General features: G+C 43.7%; 1 protein-coding gene and 1 pseudogene across 2 annotated transcripts; both read left to right on the top strand.

The window, feature by feature from the left end:
• Positions 1 to 450: 450 nt before the first annotated feature.
• Positions 451 to 4,506, top strand: LOC308605608 (PRAME family member 15-like; the record flags this gene model as incomplete). Its single annotated transcript, XM_081215815.1, has 4 exons — positions 451 to 504; positions 1,488 to 1,807; positions 2,238 to 2,810; positions 3,933 to 4,506. Exons 2-4 carry the CDS (start codon positions 1,521 to 1,523, stop codon positions 4,504 to 4,506), a joined length of 1,434 nt encoding a protein of 477 aa, XP_081071941.1. The 5' UTR covers positions 451 to 504; positions 1,488 to 1,520.
• Positions 4,507 to 15,689: 11,183 nt separating this feature from the next.
• LOC308605603 (PRAME family member 27-like) lies at positions 15,690 to 19,001 on the top strand (annotated as a pseudogene). Its single transcript has 4 exons — positions 15,690 to 15,974; positions 16,587 to 16,721; positions 16,863 to 16,978; positions 18,449 to 19,001. The product of its transcript is annotated as a PRAME family member 27-like (transcript).
• The last annotated feature ends 246 nt before the right edge of the window (positions 19,002 to 19,247 follow it).

The following is a 19,247-nucleotide window of genomic DNA, read 5'->3' as shown; positions in this document are numbered from 1 at the left end:
CCACTGTCTTAATGAAGCTGTTTTAATTCAGAGACATTTCGATAGCTTTGATATGGCCAAAGATCTCCCAATAATGATGGTTTCAAGTTATGTTTTTTTCTTGTCCGATGTCAGGAAGCAATAATCCCTTTCCTATTTGACCCCCAGGAATATAACTGGCTGTATTGGTAGAATTCAGTCAATGTTTGTGGAGTGAATCCATGAATGGGTCCTTGATTCCCCCTCCATCTTTCTTTCTGTTTCCTGAATTGTTATCTGATTCAATCAAGTAATCTGGAGAAGAATGAAGATCTAACCAGGATCAATCCAATAGGCAGTATGGAATATAATCAAGGATCCTTTTCTGATTGAGTTAGTAGTTGGCCAGAGGGATGATGGGATTAGAAAGGTGTATAAAAGCCTCAGCCTCTGAAGAAGGAATGCAGAATCTTCTGGCTCCAGAGTAATTCGCTGGGGTCTCCAAATGGTCTGAGGTCTGAGCACCCCGTCAACCCCATCATAACAGTAAGTTACCAACCTCAGCTAAGGACACCCTCTTCTTACCCATCGTTAGCTGATCTTGAAGGGTAGCATGGATCTCTGGATGGCACAGAGAGTTCTTGAAAAATCAATTTTTTCAGATGAACACATTTCAGGTTTTGGTTTTGCCTCTCAGTGTAGTTTTGTCTAAATCTCAAATATTCTGATTTGTTCTTTGGCTTATCTCATTTTTAAATGTCCCCACCAACCAGATATTATTTTTAAAAATATTTATTTATTTATTTATTTATTTATTTGGCTGAGCCAGGTCTTAGTTGCAGCACGTGGAAGCTTCGTTGCGGTATGCGGGATCTTTAGTTGCAGCATGTGGGATCTAGTTCCCTGATCAGGGATTGAACCCTGGCCCCCTGCATTGGGAGCGCAGTCTTAACCACTGGACCACCAGGGAAGTCCCTCAAGCAGATATTCTTAATAAAAAAACATCTGTTTGGCATGTTATTTCTTGCAATTTAAATTTAAAATATATATTTTGTGGACAAATAGCATTCATTGTAGGAGTATCTCCTTAATCTTTACCAGCCAAGTTAACTGAGGTAACTGAGGATGTAGGCTGTGTTGGTCCACCTGACACTCCTCTTCCCATAGGTTTAGGGCTCTAAGTCATGGTCTGAAAGTCTTTCCCAAATACAGATTGGAGTCAGCTTTCAGGCTCCTTGGTACCCACTTCCCAGTAGGACAGGAATTAAGCAAAGCAGTGGATGGAGCTGAATGAGCTAGTGGTTGCCTTTCCTCCTCATTGGTACTTGTGAGATGTTTGTTCTGGATCCAGTAGGGAACAAGTTATAGTTTTCTGCCCCCTGAGTCCACAGTGTAATATGGGCTAATTGAAGCACTTCCGCCTCTGCCAGAGCAGTGACCTTGGCCTGAGTAGGTACTTCTGAAGGTTTGGGAGACAGTCTGAGGTGTGCTCCTGCTTGGCCTGAAATCGATGCTTTGTTCCCTGGCAGTTTCCACAGGATTCCTTTTGCAGCAGAGTCAGGATGAGTGTCCAGACCCCACCCAGACTCCTGGACCTGGCGGGAACAAGCCTGCTGAGGGATGAGGCCTCAGCCATTTCTGCTGTGGAAGATCTGCCCACTGAGCTCTTCCCACCACTGTTCATGGAGGCCTTCCATGGGAGACACATCGAGACCCTGAAGGCCATGGTGCAAGCCTGGCCCTTTGTCCGCCTGCCTCTGGGGGACCTGATAGACATGCCTCATGTGGGGCCCTTACAAGCAGTGCTGGAAGCACTTGATGTCCTACTTGCCCAGAAGGTTCGCCCTAGGTGAGTCTGATTTGCATAGCCTGGTAAAATCCTGGGCCTCCTGGAAGAGACAGGTGGGATGAGGGAAAGTAGATGGACAAGGGATGGACAAGAGGGTTCTGATGATGACAGTGAGGGAGTTCAGAGACCTTGGCTCACTATGGGAAATGCCTTCCTGATATGTAAGGGTACCTAAGATGCAAGGGGGGTTGGAAGAACATGCCCCATCTCCTTCCTGTGACGCTTAACAGTACTAGAAGTGAAGAACTAGAAAGGGGGGGAAGGGAAAGGGAGACGGAGGAAAGTGAGGCAGAGAGGGAAGAGTGGGAGTCAGCAGGTGATGACAGGAATGTGAAATAAAAACACAGGTGGACAGTCTGTTGTCAATTCTGAGACAGTGGTTTTATTCTGTGTGGATTTTAATGCACCCCCACTAATCTGTTCCTCATAGGAGGTGCAAACTGCTAGTGCTGGATTTACGGGATACTGGCCAGATCTTCTGGAGCATGTGGTCTGGAGCCAGCACTCACGGGTGCTCAAGCTCAAGAATGGTACCAGTGGCTGAGCACAGGTCAATGACACAGCAGCCCTTGGCTCCCTTGGAGGTGTTCATAGAACTTTGTCTGAAGAAAAAGACCCTGGATAATTTCCTCACCTACCTCATCAGGTGGGTGGAGCAGAGAAAAGCTTCCATACACCTGTGCTGTAAGAAGCTGAAGATTGTTTCAATGCCCATGGAAAATATCATGAAGGTCCTGAGTATGGTGCAACTGGACTGTATCCAGGAGGTGCAAGTGAATTGCACCTGGCATCTGTCCACACTGGCCATGTTTGCTCCTCTCCTGGGCCAGATGGGTAATGTGCAGAGACTCCTTCTCTCCCCCATTCTTGTGTCTGCCTTTGAGGAGCAGGAACAGCAGCACATTGTCCAAATTACCTCTCAGTTCCTCAGGCTGCACCACCTCCGGGATCTCTATATGGAATCTCCCTCTTTCCTTGAAGGCTGCCTGGACCAGATGCTTAGGTGAGAGTGGGCCACTGACCAGGTAACAGTGAACACAACACTAGAATGTCACGTGAACTGTGTCATTTGCTGCTCTATCCTGAAGTGTGGTATCCCATAACCACACAAATCAAGGTAGAGGAAAAAACTGCTGTAGAGGTTCTGTAATGGGACACCATAGTAGAAAGCTATAGATCATAGGGTTAGGATCCAGTGAGGGTGGATATAGGTTCTTCCTTAGAAAGAGTTATCTATGTCAGATGGCTTAGGAAATTAGGTAAGTGAAGAGGGCATTAAATAAGGGAAACTACCTCAGACCCGAGCAATTCTAAAGAGAAGCTCTGGGGAATTCCCTGGAGGTCCAGTGGTTAGAACTCTGCACTTTCATGGCTGAGGGCTTGGGAAACTACCATCCCACAAGCTGCGTGGCAGAAAGAGAGAGAGAATCTCTGTGTTTACCAGGTTTGTGAACACAGTGAGCTTGTCTTAAATTCCCAGTCTCTAAAAGGCTGTCTTCTGCTTCAGAAAATTAATATTTAAGAAATGCATGACTCTGAGAGGATGGCAGTGGAGCAGCAGTCACAGATAATAGAAAGTGGAAGGTGGTTTGCAGATGATGCAGGGGTGTAAGTGAGCCCCTGCAGACTGGCAACCCCTGTTGATGATGTGGGATCTTGTCCAGTTTGATTCTCTATACATGTCTCCCACCAGCCTCAACTGGCCCAGAGATACAGGTGCCTAGGACTTAAGCATGGTCTGAAAGAAGCCTGAGTTGAAAGCATTTTATATTTTCTCTCCCGATATTCAAATTCAGTGATGCCCACACTTGATTGAGACTCAGTGTTAGGCTCGCTGCTGAGTAGGTTCTAGTGCATTTCATTATCTTCATTCATCATCTAAAATAGGCGAAGTAAGTTTCACCCGGCTTGACCCATGATGAAAGAGAGCTTTCAAGGTACTGTAAAGTTGACCCACTCACACAAAGAAGATGACAGGAGTCAGTCTAAAATGAGACTGGTCATTCTAGGTATTGACCTTCTTAAGGCAGTTAGTAGGACCTTGGCTTTGGGCAAATCAACTATCTGCCAACTTTAGCTCATGCCACCCTGGTTTGTCAGACCTAATTGTTTGTTTTCCCCCCAGATGCCTGAAGACCCCCTTGGACAACCTCTCAATAACTAACTGCCGGCTTACAGATTCAGACTTGATCCATCTGTCCCAATGCCCAAGCATCCGTCAGCTAAAAGGCCTGGATCTGAGTGGTGTCACGCTGACCGACTTTAGTCCTGAGCTCCTCAAAGTTCTCCTGGAGCAAGTTGCAGCCTCCCTCCAGGAACTGAACTTAGAGCAGTGTGGGCTCAGTGACTTTCAACTTGAGTCCATCCTGCCTGTCCTGAGCCACTGTTCCCAGCTCAGGACCTTAAGCCTGTGTGGGAACCTCCTCTCTATGACCATCATGGAGAAGCTGCTGTGTCACACCACTGGTATGCCCCATTTAAGAGATGAGTTTTATCCTGCCCCTCAGGAAAGTTACAGCCCTCATGGAGCTCTCCACCTGGGCAGACTTGCCCAGCTTCGGGATGAGCTAATTGAGATTATGAAGAATTTAGGATGTCCCAGGGCCATCTGGCTTAGCTCCAGCCCATGTCCTCGCTGGGGCAATAAGACATTCTATCAAGAGGAGCCCTTTCTATACCACTGTTATATCTCTGCCTAGTTGGGTGCCTCTGTCAAAAGCTTTCTTCTGGGCATTTGGAAACAGAAATCTACACAATAGATGCATCATGAAAGGAAAACAGACCTGTGATTTCAGATATCAGCTCAATGTGAATGGGAAAAGGAAAGGTGATCCAGCACAGGTGTAGGATTGCACTGTAAATGTAGAAGCTGGGAGGTGAGGGGACTTTCAGGGACATGTGCTTATAGCATCAGAAATATGAATCTAAATTTCTGGATGGAAATTTGGGCTGGAGACACACATGTTGGCATTATCCCTGGGGGGGGGTGATTATAAAGAAATGGTCAGAAATAAAGAGACCTTCAGTGTAAATGGACTAATGTCCTCCATGGTATATTATCCTGTTTTCACCTCAGTAATCTCCAGTTACTGATAAAAGAAAATGCACCAAATGTTCTATGATTGGGAACCCTACTATTCCCATCAGTTCTCTCTTCTGTCTTGGACATCTTTGACCTCCTTACATAATTCTGTGGCTGTTCAGTTGGTTAATACACACAACAAGGGAAAAATACTCAGTGGTCAATGATGAGCTCTTGACAGGGCCCTCACTGCTGACTCAGGCCATGACCCTGGACATGAGCAGTCCTCATAGTTCTTTAAGTGGGTCCATTAGTCCCAGTTCCTGGCCTTCGTGTGTGCTGGGACAGGGCTTCACTACACAAGTTAAGACCTCCAGTTCTGGAAGGGGTCGTCCACACTGCAGATGGCCCAAAGTCTCTTGTCCTTGTCAACCCATGCTTGTCATGAGGAGGTAGTGGTCCTCCTTGAATTAAACTAGTTGTGACCAGTAAAGACATACAATTTCTTTTTAGCATAATACTAAAATCATACGGGCATATAACAGGGTTTTAGTATTTCCAAACCACATTAAGAAATTATATCCTTTTGTAGGGTTACGTCATGTCATTGAAAGACTGACATTAATCCTATAACACCTACTATCTCTCCCTACCAGGGAAGACTAGTATAGCATGCTTTATTATCAACATATCAGCATGTATAAAAAAACACCTTCTATATACATCTTATAACTCATAGTCAACCTTCCCTACCCTCAGTTCCACATCCTCAGATTCAACCAACTGCAGATGGTGTAGGGCTACATTTATTATAGAAAAATATCCGCGGGTAAGTGGATCTGAGCAGTTCAAAGGTATGTTGTTCAAGAGTCATCTGTATATACAGATATATATTAAGAGGGATTTATTATGGGGATGGATTTACATGGTTACAGAGACGGAGGTCTCACAGTCTGAAAGCTAGAGTACGAGCAAAGACAGTTTTATAACTCAGGCCAAAGCTTAGGGCTGAAAACTGGGGGAGCTGATGATGTAACTCCAAGTGTGAGGCTAAAGGCTTGAGAACCAGGGGGCCACTCATGTAAGTCATGGAGTCTCAAGGCTCAAGAGCCAAAAGCTGTTATGTTCATGGTCAAGAAGAGAAAGAGGGAGAGAAGAGTGTCTTGTTCACTCAGGCCCCCAAGATATTGGCTGATGCCCACCCACATTGGTGACGACAGATCTCTTTACTCAGTTGATGGATTCAAATGCTAATCTCTTCCAGAAACACCATCTCAGAAATACCCAGAATCAATGTTACATAAAATTAACCATCACAGAGACCATAAACAAAAGGCACCCAAATGAAGGTTCCTTGCTGAGGATTCAGGGGTTGGTATTGTTGGCTCAGGGGATGGAGTGGATATTGGGCTAGGGGGATCTTAGGCAAGAGGCACAGCTTCTCCATAAAATGGAGGTAATCTTGCACAAACAGCATATGGGGTTCCTGTAGAATGAATGAGATGATGCATGTTGAGGTCTTAGTGCTGGACCTGGCATACAGTAAGAGCTCAATAAATGACTTGTGTCCTTCTTTTCCCCTGCTAGCAGACACACCCAGGATTCTTCATTCCTCAAGCTTACCCTCTATTCTTACAACAGGAAGGAAAGAGGAAAGGACTCATCATTTACATGAGGCCAGCAATGAATCACCATTCACCCAAGCTGCTTTGGCAGCCAGCACTGGGAGGGGCAGGGGGATGTCATAGGAGAGATTCCATTCCTCTCTGGTGATAGACATTCTGAGACTCAGGACTCCTAGGCCACCTGCTGGTAGATCAGACCAAATGACATAAACCAGTGTTGCAAGCAGTTCTGTAGTGTTCAGCATTCTAAAAACATCTGCTGGGCTTCCCTGGTGGCGCAGTGGTTGAGAATCTGCCTGCCAATGCAGGGGGCACGGGTTCGAGCCCTGGTCTGGGAAGATCCCACATGCCACGGAGCAACTGGGCCCGTGAGCCACAACTACTGAGCCTGCGCGTCTGGAGCCTGTGCTCCGCAACAAGAGAGGCCACGACAGTGAGAGGCCCGCGCACCATGATGAAGAGTGGCCCCCACTTGCCACAACTAGAGAAAGTCCTTGCACAGAAACGAAGACCCAACACAGCCAAAAATAAAAATAAATAAATTAAAAAAAAAAAAAAAAAAAAAAAAAAAAAAAAAAAAACATCTGCTGTAATGTAAATGCTCATTTAGTATAAATATTTGTGCTGTAATTTATATAAATATAGAAGATATAAATTATCTTTTAAAATTATAAAGACAATTCAGTACTTAAAAAAATGAATGTGTAAATTTACATTTCCACCAGCAGTGTAAGAGGGTTCCCTTTTCTCCACACCCTCTCCAGCATTTATCGTATGTAGATTTTTTGATGATGGCCATTCTGACTGGTGTGAGGTGATACCTCACTGTGGTTCTGATTTGCATTTCTCTAATAATTAGTGATGCTGAGCAGCTTTTCATGTGCCTCTTGGCCATCTGTATGTCTTCTTTGGAGAAATGTCTATTTAGGTCTTCTGTTCATTTTTGGATTAGGTTGTCTGTTTTTTTAATATTGAGCTGCGTGAGCTGTTTATATATTTTGGAGATTAATCCCTTGCCAGGAAGTTCCTTAAAAAGCTAAAAATAGAACTACCATATGACTCAGCAATCTCACTCCCGGGCATATACCCAGAGAAAACCATAATTCCAAAAGATACATGCACCCCAATGTTCATTGCAGCACTATTTACAATAGCCAGGACATGGAAGCAACCTAGATGCCCATTAACTGAGGAGTCAATAAAGAAGATGTGGTACATATACACAATGGAATATTACTCAGCCATAAGAAGGAATGAAATTGTGCCATTTGCAGAGACATGGATGGACCTAGAGACTGTCATTCAAAGTGAAGTAAGTCAGAAAGAGAAAAACAAATATCATATATTAACACATATATTGGAATCTAGAAATACGATATAGATGAGCCTATTTGCAAAGCAGAAATGGAGACACAGACATAGAGAACAAACGTATGGACACCAAGGGGGGAAAAAGGGGGTGGGATGAATTGAGAGATTGGGATTGACATATATACACTACTACATATAAAATAGATAACTAATGAGAACCTACTGTATAGCACAAGGAACTCTACTCAATGCTCTGTAATGACCTATGTGGGAAGGAAATCCCAAAAGGAGGGGATATATGTATGCGTATAGCTGATTCACTTTGCTGTACAGCAGAAACTAACACAACATTGTAAAACACTATACTCCAATTAAAAAAATTGCATGTGGATATTTAAAAAAATGTTAAATTGATTTGGATCCTCAAAAGAAAAATGTATTTAAAACTGATTTTAAAGACCATTCAAAAAGAATTGTTTCTTCTTTAAAAAATATTTAGAAAAATAAAATTTCAGAGCTGGAAGGATTACAACTACACTTTTTAAAGTAGACTTTATATTTTAGAGCAGTTTTGTGTTCTAAGTAAAATTGAGCACAAGGTAAGAGAGTTTCCATTTAAATCCTTCCCCCACCATGTGCATAGCCTCCCCAGCTATCGACGTTCCCCACTGGATTGGTACATTTGTTATAATAAATGAACCTACATTGACACATCATCATCACCCAAAGTATATAGATTATATTGAAGTTCCCTCTTGGTGTTGTGCATTCTATGAGCTTTGACAAATATATAATGACACGTATCCACCACTGTCGTATCATACAGAGTATTTTCACTCCCCTAACAATCCTCTTTGCTCTGCCTAATTACCCCTCATCCACCTCAACCCCACCTCCTCACCTCAACACCTCAACTGATTTTTTTCACTGTTCTCAGAGTTTGCCTTTTCCAAAATATCATATAGTTGGACTTACACAGTATGTAGCCTTTTTCAGATTGATTTTTTTCACTTAGTAATAGACACTGAGGGTTCTTTCATGCGTTTTCATGGTTTGATAACATTGCATTTTCTGTATATATCACAGTTTATTGATTCTTTCATGTACTGAAGGACAACTTGGTTGCTTCCAAGTGTTGACAATTATGAAACAGCTGGTATAAACTCCCATGTGCATGTTTTTGTGTGGATATAAGGTTTCAAGTCATTTGGACGGATACCAAGGAGCGAGATTTCTGGATCATAGGATAATGATACTTATTAAAATTATTTTTTCTTGACGATCTCCCCTCTTAGACAGATATTGCCCCATAAAGGGCAGGAACGGTGTCTCAATCACTGCCCATAACTGCCCACAGAGGCTTGCATGGCAGTAAAAGATTATAACTGCATGGTCCATGGAAAACTTTATCATCAGTTTATAGTCAAATATTATTTTTAACTAAAGTGCCAATTTGGAGAAAATCAAAGTTAGCTGGCTGACAATAATATAAACATGTAGGATATAGAAGAAATAGCACTTGCAGTCAATACATATGTCCATGTAAATTACCCACAAAAGAAAACTCCATTTGTTTTCATTCTTTTGTTGGATTTGCCCAAGTAATAAACAACATTCTCTGTGTAAAATATTCTAATAATACAGATAGAAGAAGCATCTCCCCTGAACTTCCTCCTCATATGTGTGTGTATATATACATATATATAGTATATATAGTATATATACTATATATATATTATTAAGCCATGAAAATATGTCATATTCCACAAAAAGGATGGACTATGAGGGCATTATTCTAAGTGAAATATGTCAGAGAAAGATAAACATAGTATGTTCTCACTTATATGTGGCATCTAAAAAACTGAACTCCTCTTTTTCTTTCCTCATGGAAGCTTTTTTTTTTTTTTTTTTTTTTTTTTTGCGGTATGCGGGCCTCTCACTGTTGTGGCCTCTCCCGTTGCGGAGCACAGGCTCCGGACGCGCAGGCTCAGCGGCCATGGCTCAGGGGCCCAGCCGATCCGCGGCATGTGGGATCCTCCCGGACCGGGGCACGAACCCATGTCCCCTGCATCGGCAGGCAGACTCTCAACAGCTACGCCACCAGGGAAGCCCATGGAAGCTTCTTAAACTCTGTCTCGTTAATTCTCCAATTCACTGTAGGTTGGGTCTTGATTTTCCAAAATGATAATGTCCCTATTTTCATCACTGGTCATGGCAAAGAATCTGACAATAGAAAATGTTCAATAAAATACAGAAACTTGAGTGGAAATATAATGAAAATTTCCAGAACTTTGAAATCTCTGGTGCTTTCATCATAATGATCACCCTTTGGACATCTCAGGAAGCTGATCTAAGATGCTTACAAGTATGAACTGCAATATTCTGTTACTGAACCAGGTTCATTTGCCCGACAGTCAGCAAGCCAAACAACAAGATTCCAAGGTTTGCAACAGAGAAAGGGTTAATTTACATGGCAGCTAAGGGAGGAGACCAGAGAACAAGTCTGAGATCTACCACTTCAAAGGCAAGGGAGCAGGGATATTTATGGGTGAAGGGTATAGTAAGGTCAGAGGTGCAGGGAAAGGCGACTGAAGACAGGAAAAAGGTTAGGTAACCACTGCTCTGTGCAGGCATATCTCTGTTACATGCTACTACATAGGATGCATGTTCAGAAGATGGTGGCATTAGCATGATCTGAGGATGCAGTTTTAAGCCATCCACTGTGCACTGCCTCAGGCCCAATTGAATGGTCGCTGGTCTTGACTGGTTTGACCTGGGCAAGACTAGATCCATGACCTGAAGAAAACAACTTAAAGAACCATTACTATAGTGACTTATATGTCAGAGGTGTTATCTATAGGTCACAGTTAAAGGAGTGTTGTAATGTATTGTCTAAGGTATGGGAAGATTTCAGGGTATGAAATTTGCAGGAACAATGAAGACGAGCTTGACAGGTGACCTCAGGTTACAAGAGGAGTGTTTTAAATAAGCTGTTCCTTTCTCTGCTGTTCTGTGAGACAAACCCAAGAATTTCTATTAGTTTCCAGTTTCTGCGAATCCTATGAGATGGGTTTCAATTCCACAAGGATTGGATCCATGTAACTTTCACTTCCTAAACTTCATCTACACCTAGTGGAACCCCAGGATTATAGTAAATATTAATAAGATATGACCTGAAATAATGAATGAAAGACTGATTGCTATATTCATAGGGAACTTTATATAAGAATGGATTACAGTATAAAGTCAATCATGTGACCTGTATTTTATTTTAACCTACTATGGACAGCATCACTTTCTTATTGTGTTTTGTGTGATTTGTCCAAAGAAAATATTCATGGGACCACAAAGGCTTACACTTTCCCATACACTCTTGCTACCCCATTCATATGTGTTTTACTTGATTAAGGCGACTATAGCAAAATACCATGGACTGAGTGGCTTAAACAAAGAAAATTTATATCTTATGATTCTGGAGCCTGGAAGGCTGAGATCAGGGAGGCAGCATGGTCGGGTTGTGGAGGGAGCTAGCTTCCTAGTTTCCTCACACGGTAGGGTGTTGGGGAGCTCAGGTCTCTTCATTCCTTTCTAAGGGCACTAAACCTATCATGGGGCTCCATCTCCATGACGTCCTCCAAACCTAGTTACCTTCTAAGGGACCACCTCCAAATGCCATCACACTGGGGATTAAAGTTTCAAGATATGAATCTGTGGGTGTGTGTGTGGGGGGTGTGTGGCAGGAGGAGTAGGGGACTGGGAACAAACATTCAGTTCATAGCAACCCATCACCGTAAAGAGAACAAGACCCCAGTGGACCAATCAGCATTCCAGCGGCCATCCTTCTCTGGAGGCCATCCTCAAGCCTCCTGTAAACTGCCCAGGCTATGGGGACTCCTGTGTCTCTCCAGCTCTGTGGGTCTCCAACACGACTGCTCTGTCCAGACCAGGATGCAGGTTGTGTTCTCTCCCTTCTTGCTCCTTTGTCCACTGACAACATTATCTCCAGACACCCATGACAGTGGGTGTGAGACTGTTAATCAGATCATGGAAATCTTTCAAAGCATCCCCTCTTCATTCCAACTCCCACGTGACCTGCCTGTGCTCTCCCTGTCCAGCATCAGTGACTTTCACGTGTTCCCAAGTTGGCCACACATTTCACTAACTCAGCGTTTGCACAGTCCACCCAGTGTCCCAACACAATCCCCTCAACGGAAAACGTTCTTTGTTTGACCAAAGTTTATTCAGGCTTCTGAAACTTCTCCAGGGGTTGTCTGTGTACTTCCTTGTAAAATCCAGTTTGAACAAGAATTCTAAACCGGTTCAACAAGAATCCCTACCATTTATATCTGATGACCCCAAAAATCTGATCAAAATTCTTCACTGCCCACTATTGGTAAAGGACCATGCTGGGCCGCCTTCAGCAAGAAATCTATTACATTGGTTCAGCCAGAATCTCTCCCAGACCTGATGTCTCCTCTCAGTAATTTACCAGCCAACAAAACCCCTGCTACTTGGCTGTGAATCCCTAGTTGCATTTGTTGAATTGTGAATGAAGCCAAGTTACATGCTGGGTTATCTATTATCGTAGTCCTGAATAAAATTTGCCTTCACCACATAAACGTGTGTCTGTCTCATTTTCTCTGATACAACTTCCACAGCTGATTACTGCTCAGGCAGGAAAGTCCTTCTGAATATCCCCCAAATTCCCACATATATGAGAATGACCAACTTGGAGTCTGGCTACTTTTGTAGCTTTCCATACCAGCCCTCGAGTTTTCTTTAGAGAATTAGTTTCAACTTGTCACTTTAAACAATGCTCTTTTTGGATTTCATAGAAGATGTGATCCCATGGGAACAACCCCTGCTTAGACTCCGATTTCCGCATTTCCACTAACATCACGTGAAGTTTCTCAGTCAGTTCTTTCCAAGATTTAGGTTGTCTGACAATTCAAGGGGTCCTTCTGATCCTATCACCTAATTATTCACTGCACAGAAATGGGAAGATTTTTCTACCTGGCAGAGACCGTGGTTCACCAGCCCAAGATAGGGGAAAATAGCAGTGATGTTTAGATCTTCTCTGAAGGTTATCTGAAGTAGTGAATAAAAAGTGCCCACACCATTGCTCACCCAGTTTATGTTCAGTAAACAGAAAGGTTTATGATAATCATTGTTACTAATCTCACTCTATTGCAGGCCATTAATAAAAGGGATTGGTGACATAGGAGTTAAAATGTCTATTGAGTAGAATCCAATTTAACCCTATTTTCTGCAAAGGCCACTTATAACCATGGTAGAAATGTGGTGAAAGGAATCTTCTGGAAAGTGACCAAGAGGGAGAAGACCCTTCAAAGAGCCCTCACCTTGGTGGCAGACGTATATAAGTACTGTTTGGTCATCAAATAAATGGTGGGGGGAGAGAGACAAGGAAAATTCTTGAAGATGGAGAAAGGGTCTCCCTTTATTTGTGTCCTTAAACTTCAAAAGAATCTCTGTGTGATGCAGCCCAGGTGGGAGTCATCCCTGTAAGTGACAACCTGAAACACCACACGGAGCTTCTGAATTTAGTGCAGGAAAGGTGTTGCTATTTATGAAGAGAAAAACAGAATTTTATTTCTGTGCCTAATGGTATCTCCTTGATCAGAATCTGTGTTGAACTTTGCTAAGTTTTAGGAAAGAGTAATTATGTAAATACACTCGGAAAGATTACCCACGGGATGATGGTTTGGCTTCCAAGACTGCTGGAAAGTGGTTGGGGTTATTTGCCATCTGGAAAGTGTCCTCAGTAAGAAAAAAACTTAGAGAAAACCGCTCCTGGTAGCAGCTGCCATGATGAGGACAGGGTTATTTGCAACTGACCCACGTTTATTTCTTCCCTGGCTCCAAGTCCCCAAAGAGCCCACCGTGCCCACCCTCAGTGGCTCTCAGTCCTGGAAATGTCTGATCCCAGGTCTCACGTCTCTTCCTCTTCTCACATACTTAGATTTAGTCTTCTCATGGTGTTTGCTGTGCTGATTCCAACTTTCTAGGAAGAAACACCCTCAAAGATGACACAGTTTCCTTTGAGCCACTCTTTTTTACTTTCTAAATATCACCCAGAAAAAGGTCTTTAAAGCTCCCTCCTTCCCAAGAGGGAAAAAACTGCTTTTTTTTTACATTGTTGCAGTCATTCATGTCGACCATTGAGGAATGTCCAGCTCCAAACTCTCCAGCCCTACTCTTCTCACTGAGATTTTGACCTGTCAGCCTTCAGAGGAGGCTTTGCTTAAGGCTGGAAAACCAACCACATCCACAAAAGCTCTTCCCTTCCTGCCTGAATAGGCTCACGGTCTCCTATGTTTCCTACATAACACCTAGGTGACAAGTTGATACAGGGATGGGTTTATTTTGTCTCCTTTGGGAACAATATCACGGTTTTCATGAAGCTGTTTTCATTCAGGGACATTTTGGTAATTTTGATATGGCCAAAGTTCCCCCAACAATGATGATTTCAAGTTTTGTTCTTTGTTGTCCAATGTCAAGTACCAATAATTCCTTCCCTGATCAAACCCAGGAATATAACTGTCCATATTGGTAAATATCAATCAATATTTGTTAAGTGAATCAATGAATGAGTCCTTGATTACCCCCTCCATTATTCCTTCTGTTTTCTGAATTGTTATCTGATCAATCAATTAATCTGGAGAAATATGAAGATCCAATCAGGATGAATGGGCAGTCTGGCATCTAATCAAGTATACCATACTGATTGAGATAGTAGTTGGACAGAGAGATGATGGGATTAGAAAGGTTTATAAAAGTCTCAAGCCCGAAGAAGAGATGCAGAATCTTCTGACTCTGGCCAGCTGTGTTCTCCACAGGGTCTGAGGTCTGAGCACCCTGCCAACCCCATCATAGAACTAAGTTACCAACCTCAGCTAAGGACACCCTCTTCTTACCCATGGTTAGCTAATCTTGAACGGTAGCATGGAACTCCGGATGTCACGAAGAGTTTTTGAAAAATCATTTCTTTCAGATGAACACATTTCAGGTTTTGGTTTTGCCTCTCAGTGTAGTTTTGCCTGAATCCCAAACATCTTGATTTGCACTTTAGCTGATATCATTTGTAAATGTCTTTACCAAGGAGATATTTTTTTTTTTTTTTTTTTTTTTTTTTGCGGTACACGGCCTCTCACTGTTGTGGCCTCTCCCATTGCGGAGCACAGGCTCTGGACGCGCAGGCTCAGTGGCCATGGCTTACGGGCCCAGCCGCTCCGCGGCATGTGGGATCTTCCCGGACTGGGGCACGAACCCGTGTCCCCTGCATCGGCAGGCGGACTCTCAACCACTGCGCCACGAGGGAAGCCCCAAGGAGATATTTTTAATTAAAAAATCTGTTTGGAATTTTATTTCTTGAAATTTAAAACACTACTTTTGTGTACAAATGGCATTCATGTTAGGGGTATTTCTTTCATGTTTACTAGCCAGGTTAACTGGGGTAACTGAAGATGTAGGCTGTGTTGGTCCACATGACACTCCTTTTCCCATAGATTTAGGGCTCTAAGTCATGGTCTGAAAGTCTTCCCTAAATAAAGTTTGGAGTCAGTTTTCAGGATCCTTGGTACCCACTTCCCAGTGGGACATGACTTAAGCAAAGCAGTGGATGGAACTGAATGGGCTAGTGGATGCCTTTTTTCCTCATCGGTACTTGTTAGATGATTGTTCTGAATCCCTCAAAGGCAAAGAGTTAAAGCTTTGTGCCCACTGAGCTCAGAGTGTAACATAGGCTAATTGAGGCACTTCCACCACTTCCAGAGTAGGCACCTTGGCCCTGAGTAGGTTCCTCTGAAGGGTAGGGAGATAGTCTTAGGTATGCTCATGCTTGTCCTGAAATGGATGCCTTGTTCCCTCGAATGTTCTAGAGGACTCCTTTTGGAACAGAGTTAGGATGAGTTTCTGGACTCCACCCAGACTCCTGAACATTGCAGGAATGAACCTGCTGAGGGAAGAAGCCTTGGTCTTTTCTGCTCTGGAGGATCTACCCACAGAACTCTTCCCACCACTATTGATGGAGGCTTTCCATGGGAGATGCATCGAGACCCTGAAGGCCATGGTGCAAGACTGGCCCTTTGTCCACCTATCTCTGGGGGGCTTGATAGACATGCCTTATGTGGGGCCCTTACAAACAGTGCCAGAGTGCTTGATGCCCTGCTTGCCCAGATGTTCGATCCAGGTGAGTCTGATCCTGGTAGCCTGGTAAAATCTGGATCGTCCTAGAGGAGGCAGCTGGGGTGAGGCTAAGTAGATGGAAAAAGGATGGAACAGAGAGTTCTGAGATGGCAATGAAGAAGTTTAGAGGCTTTGGTTCACTGTGGGAAATGCTTCCCGGAAGCATAGGAGTGCCTATGATGCAGGGGAACCTGACAGAACATGCTTCACCTGCTCCCAGTGCAGCTTAATGTTTCTAGAAGTGGAGAACCAGAAAGTAGGGGAAGGGAAAGGGAGATGGAAGAAAGTGAGACAGGGAGAGAAGAAGGCAAGGCAGCAGGTGCTGTCAGGAATCTAACGTTACAGCACAGGTGGGCAGCCTGTTGTCAAATATTGAGGCTGTTTCTTCATTCTGTGTGGATTTTAATGCATCCCCACCAATCTCCTTTTTCCCCATAGGAGGTGCAAACTGCAGGTGCTAGATCTACATGATACTGGCCAGAACTTCTGGAGCATGTGGTCTGGAGCCAGCACTCACGGGTGCTCAAGCTCACGAATAGCACAAGTGGGTGAACACAGGTCAATGACAAAGCAGCACTTGGCCCCATTTAAAGTTTTCATAGAACTTTGTCTGAAGAAAAGTACCCTGGATAACTTCCTCGCCTACCTCCTCAGGTGGGTGGAGCAGAGAAAAGCTTCCATACACCTGTGCTGTTAGAAGCTGAAGATCTTTTCAACGCCCATGGAAAATATTATGAAGGTCCTGAGTATGGTGAGTCTGGACTGTAGCCAGGAAGTGGAAGTGAATTGCGTTTGGCATCTCTCCACTCTGGCTATGCTTGGTTCTTTCTTCGGTGAGATGAGTAATGCGTAGAGACTCTTTCTCTCCCACATCCACCTGTCTGCCTTCGAGAAGCAGGAGCAGCATCATGTCCAAATTACCTCTCAGTTCTTCAGGCTGCTCCACCCCTGGGATCTCCATCTGGAATCTCCCTCCTTCCTTGAAGGCTGCCTGGACCAGATGCTCAGGTGAGTTGGACCACTGGCTGGGTAACACCGAACACACTAAACATTGAAATCACTAAAATGTCAAACGCACTGTCTCCTTTGCTGCTCTGTCCTGAAGTGTGTTATCCCATATCCACACAAATCAAGGTAGGAGGCTAAACTGGTATAGTGGCTCTGGAAAGGGACACACTGCTAGGGAGGTACAGATTATAGACTGGGATGTTTTGATCTAGCAATGAGGAGTTTGTGATTTCTTCCTCAGGAAGAGAGTCTATGTTCAAATGACTTAGAAAAATAGGTAAGTAAAGAGGACACTGAAGGGGGGAAACCACATCAGACCAGAACATTTCTGAAGAAAAGCTCAATGCTCACAATGTTTGTGACTGCAATGAGCCTGTCTTAAATTCCTTGCCTGTAAAATGTTGTCTTATGCTCCAGATAATTAATATGTATCAATTACATTAATTAATATATGGGAAAACTATGATTCTGGAAATGATGGTAGTGAATCAGAGCCAAAAGGATAATAAAAAGTGATATAAGGTTTGTAGATGATGCAGGGATATAGGTGATCCCATACAGACAGGCAACCCCAGTTGATACTGTTCAACGTTGTGAAAGTTTATGTATGTCTCTGTACAGCCTCACCTGGCCAGAGATATAGGCATCTGGAGCTCAAGCAGAGACTGAAGGAATCTGAGTTGAAATCATTTTATAATCTCATCTACCAGTACTAAAATTCAGTGATGTTCACACTTGATTTAAACTCCCTCTGGCTCTTGTCTTAGCATGTTCTAGAGTACTCCATTATTTTCATTCATTCTCATAAGGAAGTGGAGTATGTTGTACTCTGCTTTATAGATGAAGAAAGAGAGTTTTCAAGACAGACCTAGAGTCTGTCATACAGAGTGAAGTAAGTCAGAAAGAGAAAGACAAATACCATATGCTAACACATATATATGGAATTTAAGAAAAAAAAATGTCATGAAGAACCTAGGGGTAAAACAGGAATAAAGACACAGACCTACTTGAGAATGGACTTGAGGATATGGGGAGGAGGAAGGGTAAGCTGTGACAAAGCGAGAGAGAAGCATGGACATATATACACTACCAAACGTAAGGTAGATAGATAGTGGGAAGCAGCCGCATAGCACAGGGAGATCAGCTCGGTGCTTTGTGACCGCCTGGAGGGGTGGGATAGGGAGGGTGGGAGGGAGGGAGATGCAAGAGGGAAGGGATGTGGGAACAGATGTATATGTATGACTGATTCACTTTGTTATAAAGCAGAAATTAATAAAAAAAAAGATCCTGTGAAGTGACTCAGTCACACAATTGTGACAGGACTGAGCCTAGAGTGAGACTGGGCAATCAGTGTATTGACCGTCATCAGATGGTCAGACTAACCTTGGCCCTGTAGACATCACTTGTCTCTTACCTGGAGCTCACCTGGCACCTCAGTTTTCAACAACTAATTGCTTGGTTTCTCTCCAGGTGCCTGATGACCACCTTGGACAACCTCTCAATAACTAACTGCCAGCTTACAGAATCAGACTTGATCCATCTGTCCCAGTGCCCGAACCTCAGTCAGCTAAAAGGCCTGGATCTGAGTGGCGTCAGGCTGACCGACTCTAGTCCTGAGCTCCTCCACATTCTGCTGGAGAAAGTTGCAGCCACTCTTCAGGAACTGGACTTAAACCTGTGCGGGATCATGAACTCCCAACTCGAGACCATGCTGCCTGCCCTGAGCCACTGTTCCCATCTCAGGGTCTTCAGCATGTGTGGGAACCTCCTCTCCATGGCTGTCATGGAGAGGCTCCTGTGTCATACTGATGGGCTGCCTGGTTTAAATCTAGAGCTTTATCCTGCCCCTCGGGAGAGTTACAGCTCTCAGGGTGTTCTCCACCAAGAGAGACTTGCCCTTCTACAAACTGAGCTTTTGGGGATTCTTAGAGACTTAGGACATCCCAGGACCATTTGGATTAGCCCCAGCCCCTGTCCTCACTGTGGCGTTGACATATGTGATCACATAAGTCCCAGTATATAATGCTGTAATACCCTGCCTAGTTGGTTGCTTCTATCAAAAGCTTTCTTCTGGACCCTTAGAAACTGAAATCTAGGACATAAGTACATTATGAAGGGAAAACACACCCATGGTTTCTGTTATCTGCTCAGTGTGACTGGGAAAAGGAAAGGTGATCCAGCAGGGGTGCAGGACTCCAGAAGGATATGTTGATTTGGGGAGCTGATGGGACTTTTAGACATGTGTTTATAGAGTCAAATATGAACCTAA

The sequence above is a fragment of the Mesoplodon bidens genome (genome assembly GCF_964165515.1).
Source record: "Mesoplodon bidens genome assembly, chromosome: 2".
In the NCBI taxonomy this organism is placed as follows: domain Eukaryota; kingdom Metazoa; phylum Chordata; class Mammalia; order Artiodactyla; family Ziphiidae; genus Mesoplodon; species Mesoplodon bidens.
Note: the sequence above shows the minus strand (reverse complement) of the source record. Positions and strands in the feature narration are given on the sequence as shown.